The sequence below is a fragment of the Erythrolamprus reginae genome, chromosome 1, assembly GCF_031021105.1.
Source record: "Erythrolamprus reginae isolate rEryReg1 chromosome 1, rEryReg1.hap1, whole genome shotgun sequence".
NCBI lineage: Eukaryota > Metazoa > Chordata > Lepidosauria > Squamata > Dipsadidae > Erythrolamprus > Erythrolamprus reginae.
Genome location: NC_091950.1, coordinates 103,789,255 through 103,805,167, shown reverse-complemented (window position 1 = coordinate 103,805,167; position 15,913 = coordinate 103,789,255). Strand labels below are relative to the sequence as shown.

The 15,913-nt window shown below is 36.9% G+C and overlaps 1 protein-coding gene across 2 annotated transcripts in view; it reads left to right on the top strand.

The window, feature by feature from the left end:
• The window catches only part of LDLRAD3 (low density lipoprotein receptor class A domain containing 3), a 183,851-nt gene that overhangs the window by 70,267 nt on the left and 97,671 nt on the right, over positions 1-15,913 (top strand). For both annotated transcript variants that reach the window (XM_070734996.1, XM_070735003.1), the window contains exon 2: positions 3,776-3,922. In XM_070734996.1, the coding sequence (XP_070591097.1) occupies positions 3,776-3,922 (147 nt within the window). The remainder of the gene's footprint in view (positions 1-3,775; positions 3,923-15,913) is intronic.

The window sequence follows — 15,913 nt, the reverse complement described above, 5'->3', positions numbered from 1 at the left end:
CTATATCAACTTCCTTTAAGGGACAATGTATTTAGGGTTATCCCAGTACACTCTGCGAACAGTCTTGGAAGTAGGTCAGGCTGAGTGATTATGTCTGGCACAGAGTCAATCAGTGGAACGATAAGAGATCTGTACTCTGCCAGGATCATAATGACTTCTGGACAATGTTTACAAGCTCCAGTAAATTCACTGAAATTTAATTCATCATATTGATGTGACTGAGACAAAGTTAACACTTGAGACAGTCAATGCTCTCAGTATACATAAAAGAAAAGATAAGTTGGTGAAGAATCATAAGATACAAGCAACAAAGTTACAGTCATGCAGTCATTTGTAGGAGGAGATGGGTGATGGGAACAATGAGAAGATTAAGAGTAGTGCAGACTTAGTAAATAGTTTGACAGAATTATTTGTTTACCAGAGTGATGGCATTTGGGGAAAAACTGTTCTTGTGTCTAGTTGTTCTGGTGTGCAGTGCTTTGTAGCATTGTTTTGAGGGTAGGAGTTGAAACAGTTTGTGTACAGGATATGAGGTATCTGTAAATATTTTCACAGCCCTCTTTTTGACAGGTGGTAATAAGTGACAGGTAATGTTTTGGGTTAATCACATATTTTAAATTTAGAAAGCAAATTATACCACAAATGGGTGGTATAACTAAATGATGTATTTGGATTGACTACAACTCCATGCTATCAAAACACTTAATTATCTAAGACAAAGTTGCTTGGCATTTCTATTACCCTAATTCCTTCCTTCCTTCCTTCCTTCCTTCCTTCCTTCCTTCCTTCCTTCCTTCCTTCCTTCCTTCCTTCCTTCCTTCCTTCCTTCCTCCCTCCCTCCCTCCCTCCCTCCCTCCCTCCCTCCCTCCCTCCCTCCCTTCCTTTCCCTGCATGGTAACTACAAAGTTTTGGGTTTCAGACATTAGTCATTTATTTTCTAAGACTCCTATGAGGATAAAATAGGACCCAGATGCATTTGTAAAGTAGATGTCTGTAGCTTTTTGCAACCTGCCAGCTCTATTTATTTATGTTCAGTTAAATAAGCTTACTGTATTTGGCAATCTGAGAATTATATTGATTTAATAAAAGTCTTTTAAAAATGCAGTCCAATGGGCAAGGTGCCCATGGGAATTATTTTCCTTGCCCTAGGAATGAACTTCTTTCTACAGCAACCAAGATGAAAACAAACTTGAGGAAGTGTCAGAGCTTAAAGACAAGGGATTTTTAAAAATAATTCTGTTCATAAAGTATCTTTATTTGTATCTTGACATAAGAAATTTCTCTGAATTTCAACTTAGATTAATTTGGAAAGTACATATTGATATTTGGATTGAATTGCTTCACTAAACCAACATTCAATTTCATTTGTTAAGTGTTGAAATCTAGGGAAAAAGTGAATTAAAGCCCAAAGCTATGGCTATACAGTAATGTGTGCCAAATGCGTTGAGTTGCAAACTGAACAAATTAAAATAGTTTGCATGTTATTCAATTTCAAACACTTGGTTGCAACTAGATAAGTGTTCAGTTTTCCCAACTCATGTTATTTATTCCAAGATAAACAATTTTTGAATGATGGAATGTAAGAGCTCCTGTAAAGCATAGAAAAAAATTGGAACTTCAAAATATTGATTTAAGAAAGGACAAATCAATAGATCTAAATGCTAATTTTCTGCTCTTTCCACCTTCCTTTCATATACCGTGTTTCCCCGAAAGTAAGACAGTGTCTTACTTTCTTTTTACCCCCAAAAGCCCCACTACGTCTTACTTTCGGGGTATGTCTTACATTGGAAAAAAATTGAAAGGGTCGCGTTCCCGAAGGCATCTCCCCAGAGTCCAGAAGGGCAGCCGCGGGACAGGAGCCTCGTGAGCCCTTTTCCAAGTTCAACCTCAGGGCTCCAAGCGGCGTGCACGCGTGGAGCCACAGACGCATGTCGGGGAAGCGTGTGTCTGGAGGGGAGGAGCCGCTCTGTGCAGTTGGGCAGCCCCACCTGCCTGCCGGAAAGGAGGCGGGCGAAGGAGGGCGCAGCTCCAGCCGCTCGCCTTGGAGCTGGTCGGCCTCGCTGGCCGCTTGCAGCCGAGCCTCGGCAGGACTCGGTTGCTGGGACGAGTGCCTTCGCTGCAAGCCGCCGCCCGCTCGGCTCGCTTCGGACCAGCGCCGTCCTTCGCTTTGCCAAGCCGGGGAAGAACCGGTGGCGCCTCGGCGAAGCGAAGGGCGCGGGGAGCTTGGAAGCGACGTCATCGGGCTCCCCCCCCGGCAATACCCCCGTGTTTCCCCGAAAGTAAGACATATGTCTTACTTTTGGGGTACGGCTTATATTAGCCAACCTCCCTGAAACCCCCGATACGTCTTACAATCGGGGGTGTCTTACTATCGGGGAAACAGGGTATGTATGTATGTATGCACAACATATTTTTGCTGGTAATGAAAATGAAGGGAGCTAGTATAGATCTATTTCTGACAGTTTCAAAATGGGTGAGCACTGTGGTCGGGCAGTAGGAAAAGCAAGTAGGATGCTTGGCTGCATAGCTAGAGGTATAACAAGCAGGAAGAGGGAGATTGTGATCCCGCTATATAGATCGCTGGTGAGACCACATTTGGAATACTATGTTCAGTTCTGGAGATCTCACCTACAAAAAGATATTGACAAAATATAACGGGTCGAAAGACGGGCTACAAGAATGGTGGAAGGTCTTAAGCATAAAATGTATCAGGAAAGACTTAACTCAATCTGTATAGTCTGGAGGACAGAAGGAAAATGGGGGACATGATCGAAACATTTAAATATGTTAAAGGGTTAAATAAGGCTCAGGAGGGAAGTGTTTTTAATAGGAAAGTGAACACAAGAACAAGGGAATACAATCTGAAGTTAGTTGGAGGAAAGATCAAAAGCAACATGAGAAAATATTATTTTACTGAAAGAGTAGTAGATCCTTGGAACAAACTTCCAGCAGACGTGGTTGGTAAATCCACAGTAACTGAATTTAAATATGCGTAGGATAAACATATATCCATCCTAAGATAAAATACAGGAAATAGTATAAGCGCAGACTAGATGGACCATGAGGTCTTTTTCTGCAGTCAGTCTTCTATGTTTCTATTTCAAGCTATTTAGCTCTCATCAGCTAGCTATACCCTTATTGGGATTTGAACCTGAGCAATATGCCTATAACGCAGTAGCGTTTAACCTTTAAGCCACAGGTTCTCCTCCTGTCTCAGCTTGTACGAGAGAACAGTTATATATCAGTCTTCGGAGAGGGGCAGCATACAAATCTAATAAAACTTAAACTTAAACTTTTTCTGTCAAATCACCCTGGTACTGTATACTCAAATATGGGAGGGAGCATACTGCTTATTTTTTGCCTCCTTTTTGATGTTAAAAGTTACCGTCTTAGAGGCAGACTGCCTGGTAAAGGTATGGCTGGCTGATGACAGCTAAATAGCTTGAATTAGATCTATACTAGTCCCCCTTCATTTTTGTTATCATTATCATTTTCATTCATAGCAAAAATATGTTACACATATAGAATATAGTTTGTTGGCTATAAAATTAACTGCCTGGGTGGCCCCTGGAGGGTCTGAGAGGCAAAAAGGAAGCAGTCTGCTCCCTCTCATATTTGGGTATACCAGGGTAATTCGATAGAATGTGTGTGCGCATGTATGTGTGCGTGCATGTATGTATGTAAGTTTTTGTCTCCCAGCAACATTGGTTCAGATGCAAAAATAATTTCTGCATATGTGAACTTGACCTCTTTTTAAATCTTTCCTGGTTTACAGAAAGCCAACTCTTGCCTTGGAATAATTTTACAAATGAATGTAATATTCCTGGAAACTTCATGTGCAGTAATGGACGCTGTATCCCAGTAGCCTGGCAATGTGATGGGCTGCCCGACTGCTTTGATGAAAGTGATGAGAAGGAATGCCGTGAGTATATTAAACTTTGAATAGTGACACTTAAACCTGTTGCATATCATACGATGCATATCAGGAATGATTGATAAGAAGAGAGACAGACAAGTTACCCTATAGTACTGAGAAGTAACAAGACCTTCAATAATGACTCTCCCAAATGTTGTAGTATGGGCAAATTCAATTTGAAGCAGGTCTTAGAGTTAACCAGGTTGGACTTTAAAGGTGATTTGCAGCATTTTGTATTAAATCAGAAGCTGTGTGGCATCAGTGCCAGACAAATCTGGACAAATCTAGATGCAACCACCACTCTATCCTGGCTAATAGGTGCTGAACCAGTTTAAGCTTCCAGATGGTTTTCAAAGGGAATGAACTGTGGTAGTACAGCCATGAGGTAGGCAATAGAGTCCAGGAAAGTTTCAATTGAGGCATAAGATGTAATTGTGCATAGACTACCTAGGCATGGTCTTACCAGTTTAGGTTTATTGGATTTATATGCCGCCCTTCTCCGCAAACTCGGGGCGGCTTGATTAAGCAAGTTGATTAAGCAAGTCCACGAGACCTCCAGACTGTTAATTTGTTCTACATAGGTGGAATCAACCCCTTCCATAACTATAGATAAACCAACTTTGAAGTCAGAAAGCTATTATTGCAAAAACTAGAGTTCATCCTAAGTCTGTTCCTTCCTACCTAGACCGTAAAAGCCTGTTTATATACAACCATCATTTAATCCTCAACTTACAACCATTCATTTAGTGACCATTTGATGTTTCAACGGGACTGAAAAAAGTAACTTTTAACGGTTTTTCATACTTACAACTGTTGATAAAAATTTGCCTGTATGTGTGTGTGTGTGTGTGTGTACATACGTATGTATGTATGTATGCATACTTGTTTTCGTAGATTTTCATGTGCATAGTTATGTAGGTCTTGGTGTATTAGGGTCTTTTCCTGTGTAAAATAGATAGAATCTTGTTGACCCGCTTACAGCAATTAAACCCGCACTCCACATCTCCCTCCCAAACATTTATAGAAAAATGACAGCTCCGACCACGCTTTGTTCACCCTAGCATGAAGCTGAAAACTCGAGCTTAAGGATTATGAGTGAGACCTCGTCGAAACGTCACCAAGATTCTTTCAATCTAAATGGGAAAATACCCAAATACGCCAAGACCTACATCTGTGTATGTGTGTATATACATATATACATACATACATACATACATACATACATACAAACATACATACATGCATACATGGACATTTTTTTCTGTTGAATCACCCTGGTATACCCAAATATGGGAGGGAGCATAATGCTTCCTTTTTGCCTCTCGTCCCCTCCATTTTCTCCTTTCATTTTCATTATCAGCAAAAATATGTTACATACATACATACAGTTGTTGAAATAACCCTGGTACAGTATTCCAAAATATGGGAGGAAGCAACTTTGCTTTCCTTTTGCCTATCAGCCCCACGCAGGGCCATTCCCAAGGCAGATAATTCTTTTTTATAGTCGACAAACTATAATTTACATGGTTACATATTTTTGCTGATAAGTGAAAAGGAAGGGAGCCTGTTATAGATCTATCAAGGTCAAAACAGATCTAAAACAGGCTCCCTTCCTTTTTATTTACAACAAAAATATGTAACCTTATGTGTATATGTATATACATACATATGTACATACATACATACATACATAGAATGGCAAATTTAGATATACGCATACCACACAAGAGGCTTTTTATTTCTGTTTTCATATAACTTTCCTCTATTGCATGATATCACCCTCATGCAAATAGAGAATTAATGAAGTGTTCCAAACAGAGTTTATGTTTTGTTTATCAATGACTCAGCAGCGGTTTGGCAGTGGTCACAAACTACATCCAGGATATTATTTTGTCACTGAGAATAAAATGGAATCCAGTAAAATTCTGGTGGGAGAGAAAGCACTGTAACTGCTGATAAAATCTTAAACAGTTGTAAAACCCCAGTTCATAAAACTGATTTTTTTTCATTTGAATCAGTTTAAATCTTGGGATTCTTAAGAATGTTCATATGTTCTTTCTTTTCTTCCCAAAATGGATTAGATTATTGAAATATTTTAGCTAGGTCATTTTTATTTCACCCATGCAGAGATAATCATCCTGTTCTTTTTTCATCTTTCCTTATCTTTGCATAGTAGCAATAGCAAAATTCATGAATACATTTGAACAAGAGTAAAGGGGGAAAAAACCTTTGAGTGGGTGATTCATTTCCTGTGCTATCCTACAGTGACAGTGGAGCTAAAAGAAACAAAGGGGGGAAAATAGAAAACTGCCTTTATAGTTTCTGGTTCAAGTTACTGTGATCGGCTGCAGACTGTATTTTTCTTTTTATATGAAATCTGTCTCCATGTATAAGGGTGACTTAATTTACCTTTGAAAATGGAATGAATGATAAGAACTGTAAAGATTTATAACAAATAAGTGAAGGAAAAAATAAGTCCACTGTTTAACCTGGCACAAAAGAATGAATATAGTGAACTAAATAAAAGATCTTATGTGCCCATAAAACTTGTAAAATATGAATACTCTTGGATTGTACAATTGGAGACTACATGAATTATAGTCTCCAATTGGACAAGAACATTTCACATCTGTGTACCACAGGTAAGAAAGCCCAGTTTTGTATATAGTTATTTTCTCCCTCCCCTCCCTGGACAGGAGCAGGTCCATAACAACTATTTCGAAAATATCAACTAGGCATCACAGCTGTGTTCTCTAATCATAATTGATATCAATTACTCTTAACACTGAACTGTAAAAATAGATTCAATATATTCAGTATAATCACTTCCATTCAGTCAGTTTGACTAGTTTAGACTTGAGCTTTGCGCTTTATTCTGGAAGAAAAAAATGGAACAGGGACTTAGACATTCAAAGATGGAACTTTAATAAAAAACATGAATCCTGGGGTGGGCGTGTTATTTTATCTCTAATTTAACTAGGCCAAGATATATCTAGAACACATATGCTAACTCAAAACCTTTAGGCATCCAACTTTCTATTGATGAATACATTGGAATGGTCATAAGAAGAGGTTTGTTTGAAGAGTGACTGGTGATGTTACCTAGTTGGGTAGTGAAACATCTGCAATCAAACAATTCCTTTGGATATTTTTCCATGCATCAGTATTACAAAATAATGTTGGCTAGCAGCAATACTTAATTGTCAGTTCTCCCAGGCAAACCAGATAGAAAACACAACTTCACTTTGAGCCCTACATTAGCATAATCTTGTAAATCTTAAAGTATAAATCTGTTGCTGTCACTTGCCTGATCAATTTGGGCTGGTTCTTAAGTCTCTTTCTCTGACTGTTAAGGCACTAGGGGCTCCTCCCACTCCTATCTAGTTGTTTCCTAAGCAGCATCTCTTCTTGTTCCTCAAGGTCATTCTCACATAACATTTCTTTAATTGTATAAAATATCAAGCACACAGTGTGCAAGCTCCTTTTTGTTTCTTTCTTACGGAAATCTAATTTTAAAAGTAGCTTATATGACTGCAGAAATATTTAAATCAGCACCTGCTGTGAGTCACTTTTATGACCCAGGTGGCATGCAAGTCAAATAAATAAATGTACGATTTCTGTGCCATGTTCTTGAACTAGATATTTTAGCATAACTTTAAACAATAAAGAACTCTGCAGCATTATTTTTAATTCACTCATGAGAAATGAAATCCTTCTGAGTAAATTTAAACTTTTGTTTGTATTCTAATTAACCTATCTGTTAAACATGTTGACAAGTGTTGAAGTCTTATAAAAGGTTTTTTATCCTGAAAAAAAAAGATTCCTAGTTAAATAAATTTTTAAGTCTTGTTAGTAGTTATTCTTTCCTAATGTGTGTTATTCTGTACATGATGTTTTCAGAAACATTCAAATGGTAATTTAGATGTCCTTCAAATATTTACAGTAAATATTCATAATCAAATTATTTTATTCAGGAAATGTCAGTCTATAAGGATTTCCATGGGGTCCTTAGTGCTCTCTGAGCTTGGTGGTTTTGTTGCATCTGTTTCATTATCAAACTAGGTATCATCATTGATGATGATGACGGTGATGATGATACAATGCCACTTCTGTAGAGCTTCACAGTGCTTTATAGCCCTTTTTAAGCGGGTCAACATATTGCCCCCAACAATCTGGGTCCTCCTTTTACCAACCTTGGAAGGCTCTTGATGATAATGATGATGATACCAATGATAATGATAATAATGATGATGATAAAACCACCACGTTCAGAGAGGTGGACCCCACTGTTCAATCTTGAGCTACAGATACACTCTTCCATCAAACTAAAGGTCTCCCTTTGTCCAGCAGGTGGTTCCCACGTCAGGGAGAGACAGGATATTTGTATTCAAATACAAAGATGATATAACAGATAGTACCTCTCTATGGTTATTTATATTGGTCTTCAGTGATTGGATGCATAGTTCCCTGTATTTCCCATATTACTGTTTAATGCTGTCTTAGTATCTCCTGGTACTCATTAAAATAGATACTTTCCTATTTTTTCTGTGTACACGTTGAGGTGGCTGCTTGTAGCAGAGAAGTCAGGAAAACATGTAATCCTAATTATTGCTTTATATGTTATGCAAACTATTTTTAGAAAGATGAAATTTTTAGAAACCTGGAATTCAGTGGTACCTCTACTTAGGAACTTAATTTGTTCCGTGACCAGGTTCTTAAGTAGAAAAGTTTGTAAGAAGAAGCAATTTTTTCCCATAAGAATCAATGTAAAAGCAAATAATGTGTGGGATTGGGAAAACTACAGGGAGGGTGGAGGCCCTGTTTCCTCCCAGGAGATTCCTAGAGAGGTCCCATGGAGGCTTCTATCCACCTTTTCCAGCCCTGTTTCTTCCCAGGAGATTCCTAGAGAGGCCCCATGGCGGCTTCTCCCTGCCTTTTCCGGTTATAGTTTTGGAGGCTTGGGTTTGGAAAGTGGAAAATGGCTCTTGGGAAGAGGCAAAAAAATCTTGAGCACCCGGTTCTTATCTAGAAAAGTAGAGGCGTTCTTAGGTAGAGGTACCACTGTATTTCCTTTTATTTTACAATAGAGGAAATATTTTTATCATTTACAATCTTTCAAAGAAATGACAAATAGATTGGTGGAACTGTTTTTGCTTTAAGGTCCATTCTAGACATGCCAATTAGGAATTTGTCCATTCACCTGAATTTATTAGTTGTTAGTAAATGAGGGGAAGGGAAGGATCTGATCTTTAGAACTGCTGCAAACTCTGAGTCTGTGTGTACCATGCAAACAAAAATCAAAAAGTATGAAAGGAGGAAAATGTCAGCCTTGGGGAAAAAAGAGATTTAAAATGTTGAATATCTTCAAAAATATTGATACATCATTTAGTTTTTCATGTTTGCTAATAAATAACTATGAAGCACTAGGTGGTTTCTTTCTCCAGACTCCCTGCTGTAAATCACACAGTGTTCAGTAGGTGAGTCTTGTCATCAACTTCACTGGGAACTGAATTCTGACTGTGCTGCCATATTTAATTTCCCTTTGAGTTCTTAGGGTTTTCTTTATTCCCTGTCCCGATCAGCTATAATCTTCATCTGTCTAAAATAATTTGAGGATTGAAAGTAGTTTTTGTGGGCTAATGAGCAACAGCTACTTAGAGAATTGATAGGTTGATGCTTTTGTCAGCTAATAAGCAGCAGATGGTGTATTTTTCAAGTATGGCGTATCATCCTTGCTTGCAGCCAAATTTAAAGATAACCAGACACATCTGATTATTGCCTCTCCCTCCACAACACATTTACACAAACATACTTTGTATGTACGTGTGTATGTGTGTGTTAGGTGGGAAGAACCTTTTCTGTTAGTTCCATGTGCTTTCAGAAATTTGTCTATAAATCAACAGTGACACCCAGTGTCCAGTTTCACTTATCTTTGTGTTTATGACCATTGTATTTACATATTAGGAAAGTCAGCCAAAATTAGATAATTGACATATGCTTCATTTTTCATGGCAAATTATAAGCATGGAAATATTTGTACATTTCTTTATTACAAATCTAAAATTGAAACTGAAAAAAATATTTATTTATGTATTACAGTTATATGATTGCCCATCACACAAAAAGTGACTTTGGGTATTCTTCTAAAATGAACCAAAACAATAAATACTGTATATATAAAAACTCATTATTAAAAATATAAATCAGTTTGCAATAGTGGCAAATATCTGTAGCTCAGGTGTAGGATGAGGGTTGGTTTCCGAGTATTTCATTACCAGGCTAGGTTATGTCTTCAGTGGAGTTTAAGGGATATCAATGACAATAATCTTCTGTTTATTAGGGCTTTCAGGTGTGGGTGTGTCAAGTGAAGATCTTGTGATGGGGCAAGTGTGAGTCCTCAGTGAGACCCTTTTGAGGGGTGTTGTGATAGGAAGGTTACATCAGGTCAGGATCATTGAGAGGTGGAACTGGGGGGGGGAATTGCATGGGTTGGTTGAAGATTAATGCTGTCTCTGGTTGGCTGTGCAGTTGATTTGGATTCTGAGGGATTAGTAAACTGGTTGTAAGTCAATGTGTCTATTGATGGAATAAGCCTGACCCATCTCAAGACTCTATTTTGACACACTCACTGCTGAAGCCCTTATAAACAGAACAACGCTAACATCCCTTAAACTCCACTGAAGACGTTACATAGCCTGGTAATGAAATGTTTGGAAACCAATCCACAAGCTTGGAGAAAGAACTTTCACCCTCCTATAAATCAGTTGCTATATAAAAAACCCACAAGGCACTAGAGACAGAGAATATTAACTACAGTAATTAAACCATTGTAGAATTTTCACCAGTCCATTGAAATCCTCAGGCCTAATGATATAGCCAGGTCTTGATGGATGTAACTAATCCCATTTCAGGAGGGAGAATGTTCTCTAAGATGGGCACTGCTAGAGAGAAGAATGAGAGTTGCCTGCAACATGCCTTCTATACCAGATCTCATGAGATGAACAGATATAATCAGAGAAAGGTACTTCAAATAATTGGGCCCCATGCCATGAAAGGTTATAATTGTTTCAGCCAGCATCTTGGATTGGATCCAGAAGTAAATTGGCAATCAATGGAATTGGGGGAGCAGCCATTTATTGTGTTCTGTTGTAGAAGCACATTTTAATTGCTACCACATTGCATTCTAGATGAAGCTTTCAAATAATTTTCAAGAATAAGCTCATGGAGAGTGTATTACAGTAGATATGAGTGACTGTAAGTAAAACCTCACAATCTAGGAATGGGCACAACTGGTAATCAACACGAAACTATTTAAAGGCCCTCCTAGTCACAATTACCACCTGCTTTTCAAGCAGGAGTTCTGAAGCTCAGAAGAGACCCCAGGTTCCTCAGGGCTAATAGGTTCACACCATTCCAGATAACTGGTCATGACTCCTTCCCAAGATCTCTTCTGGGTCTGCAACAAGCATCCAACATCAAGTAAATTTGAGCAACCTCTGAGAAAATTCTTCTGCATATCCCTGCAAGAGGTTCTATAAGTCCTGTTCTGTATAGGGCTTGTATCACTTGTATCACATAGGGCTCGTATAACTAAAACAGGCTGACAAGGAAGTGCTGATGCTTCACCACCTCACTGCCATAAGGATAGAGCCTACTAGCAGGACTAATCCATTTTCAATCAAACTTGTCCTTTGTTGAATGGGCCTTCAAGCAGATCTTATATCCAGTAATAAGATCCTATGAATATTCAGATGAAATGAAAATTAATAGTTGATGCATGACAGAATGCGTTGGTTGCTTTTAAGTAGGGGTCCATGTGCTCAGATATTGAGATATTGAGATTCTACGATCTTTGATTTCTGCATATGATTTTTGCTGATGCCACCTGTCATCGGTCACATGTGAGCTCATTATTTTGAAGGTAAGGATAAAAGATTTGCAAACCAGATGCCAACTACCATATATACACTGCTAAAAAAAATAAAGGGAACACTTAAACAACACAATGTAACTCCAAGTAAATCAAACTTCTGTGAAATCAAACTGTCCACATAGGAAGCAACACTGATTGACAATCAATTTCACATGCTGTTGTGCACATTCAACTTTGTACAGAACAAAGTATTCAATGAGAATATTTCATTCATTCAGATCTAGGATATGTTATTTGAGTGTTCCCTTTATTATTTTTGAACAGTATACTTGCTGATAAGCCAAAACTGATTTTGGTGGTGTATTTTGCCACTTAAGGTTTTCAGCTTATCCACGAATATACTGTGTACAGTATTTACACTAGACTAGAATATACACTGCAGAAAATAGAAAAGTGGTTCTGTTTTTGGTTGATGACTATTAATGTGAATGTATAAATCCCCAAAAATCTGGAACAAGCAGATATCACTGAGGAACATATTCTATCATTTACTTAAAGGCTATGTAAAGCCAATAATACATGTAGCCATGTTCAGATTCAACATAAACTCCAAGAATGCACACACTGTTGTTCTCACTGCAGTGAACTTAACCATTAGTCTGCTCACCTTCATAACAAGAAGTCTAATTGTATCTGTATTAGTGGCAAAATCAGAATAATAGAAAAACACTAACTATAGAAGTGTTTGAGTTTTACAGATGTTAATGTAATAAATCAAATATTTGACTATTGTATCAATGTCATGATTTTCTCACAATATTTTGTTTCTGATTTCCAAGTTTATAGGAGAAATTAAAAAGTACATATTAATTGCACATATTAATTGGTAAGGGTAAATGAGATTTTTGACAAAAAAATGTCCTGCTTTTCTTAGGGCAATTTGTCAACCCTAGTTATTTTATTCTTGTATATCACACCCTAATTATTAAAAAAATTGCTTGCTCTCTTCCCCGTCATCACTTCATTTTGCAAAAAAGGAATGATAAAATAGCATGCAGTTATAATTTTAGCTAAGTGAAATAGAAATATGAAAGGAAGGATACAGATTCAAATGATTAGAAGGAATAAGTTCATAATTTACTGTCTACCATTCCCATTCAGTTACCAAATAAATGGAACTAATATTAGAAACCCTTCTTGATATTCTAAAGGATTATTGGAATGAAACTGTTGATTCTGACACATGAAATGAACAGTGTGGAAAGTCAAGATGAAAACTCTAATAATAATAAAGCACAATGCTACATAATTCTCAGAGGAGAATAATCTGCTGTTTGCTGAAGCAATGCAAAGAACAATTAGCCAAAACACAATATTTGGGTTGAATATAGGACCCTCTATTGACAAAGCATATATTCTACCACAAAGCTAGTCTTTGCTGTTCATCAAAGAACCCTATTATATCTCATCTTTGTTCATTTTTGTAACTTAGCAAAACTCTATTTCTGTTGCTTTACATTTAGAACTTAAAAACTGCTTTATTTTTGAAATTTTGCACGCATTTTCCAGGCCTTCCGGTATAGAGAAAAAAAATTGCCTTAAAATAAAGTGCATGTTGACTTTAGTCATCCTGCTGTGATAATAAATGAATGTGGTGTAGCAGCTCTTTGTAGAAGGTACTCTTTTTTGCTAACAACTTTCAAGGTTTTCTCTTGATTTGTGGCATAATGCCTTCACCTTTTTGATTTAAAGACCACCTACCAGGCACAGCATTCATATCTTCCATTGATATTGCATCCATCTAGAACAGATTTTGTTTTCTTAGAAATTTGGTGCAGCAGAATTTATTATATTGTGCAATTTACAGTACATGCACAATATTATGGTTTTTATGGTGCTAATTAGATGTACAACATTGTCAGGATAAGATCAACAGTAAATGCAAAAAAATACCATCACCTTTTGTTCATATAATGCTAGATGAAAATTTGGTCATAGTATTAAAATTCTACTTCTACACTCTCAAGTATGATGTTTTAAGCATATAAAATTGGCAGCACAAAAGTAATTGTTTAGTCTGATTTTATGAAGATCTCTTCTAACCTTTTGTTTTCCCATAGTGGATTATGTTGTAGAACAATAATAATTAGTCCTAAATTATATTTAAACACCTTGAACAATATCCATTTGGAATACAGTGTTCCCTCGATTTTCGTGGGTTCGAACTTCGCGAAAAGTCTATACCACGGATTTTCAAAAATATTAATTAAAAAATACTTTGCGTTTTTTTCCCTTATACCATGGTTTTTCCTGCCCGATGACGTCATATATCATCACCAAACTTTCGTCCACCTTTAATAAATATTTATTTTAATAAACTTTAATAAAGAAACATGGTGAGTAATAATCTAAATTGTTGCTAAGGGAATGGGAAATTGCAATTTACGGGTTTAAAGTGTTAAGGGAAGACTTGTGATACTGTTCATAGCCAAAAATAGTGTATTTACTTCTGCATCTCTACTTCGCAGAAATTTGACTTTCGCGGGCGGTCTCGGAACGCATCCCCCGCGAAAATCGAGGGAACCAGGAAATAGTTGGACTATTGTATTTAACCTTATCTCTAAGCATCCATTAACATGCCTTTTTTATGAATGTCTGTGGGTATAAAGGTTTTTTTATTTTTCTGCACCTTAAAATATACATAAATATGCCTTTTTATGAATGTTAATATTCCAACTTGGGTCAAAGCCAGATTTTTCAGAATTTCTCCTGGAAAGTGAAGGAATGTAGAGAAGATTTTATATGGATTCAAAGCATCCACAGATTTCTCCTATTTAGTTGATGTCAGACCCATCTTTCTTTACGACTTTCCCTCCCTCCTTTTTTATGAGAAAATGGGCTAAGTACAGCTTTGTTGTCCTGCAGTAAATTTCATTATGACCTTTATGTGCAGTTTGTTTTGTATATGGTACAAAATTTTAAAATATTTTCTGGAGGCCAAGATGTGATAACAATAACATTTTAAAGAATTGATTGCACTTTTATAGAAATTGCTCTTTATCTAGCCCAAGGGTTTTGTCATGTGAACCACATGAGGATTCATTCCTTAGTTTGAGGGCTGAAACACTGAATTTGTTTTATATTGATACAAAAGTCTCTAGTGAGTTCAAAAATATTTATCAAATTTGTAACCTAACTCAATAACAACTCTGGGCAACATAAAACATTAAAAAGAGAGTAGAACAAGAAACAGGAGAAAGGAATCCAAGGATCTACAAAAGATAAGACACATACAGTATATGTCTACACAGACAAACACTGAAAACGGAACCTGGGTTGTTCTTTTTATCAATTCAGTTATAATTCTGTTCTCAAATATTGAAAAGGTTTAAAGGTTTCTCATTTGCAGGCAAATTCTCTGGGTTCTAGGCCAAAATTACTAAATATAGTTCATCCATATTATCTTTGGAAATCAAATTAATAAGGTGAAAATGTTCAAATTCCAGGCAACTATTAATGTGTCTCTGCAAAGACAGAGCTGCTGTCTGAATCATTTGACCATAACACCCCTTACAATACACACATTCTGTAATGTGATATGCTAACATTATGGCAAAGAGTAGATGAGTTTTCAGTTGGCACAAAAAAATTTCCCAGCTCTTGTTTAAACTACTAGTGCTATTAGGGTGGAATGTTTGAAGTTAACAGACATTTATTTTTAGCAGAGTTAAGGAGATAGAAACAGATGTGAAGCTTAGGGCTAAACCAGACATGACATGCAATCACTTATATTTTTCCTTTTGCTCATTTTTTAACCCCTAGAAGCTTCAGAAAGCACTGGATGTGTATTGGGGCGGGAGTGACAGAGTCAAAAAGCTGTTTAAATCTTTCTATCCTTTTTCCTCTATTCGAAAGAGAAAATTCTAGACTACTTTCTTCACAGTTGCAGAAAAATAATCTGTATTCCACTCCACACAACCCTGATGAAATATTTCTTAAAGTCACATATTACCAATCACAGGTCCCTTTACTAGATGTCATAGAAATATATTAAAATTTAATCCTTCAAAAACTGCCTTTTTGTGCATCTGATTTTAATTTACAGTATATACTTACAGATAACC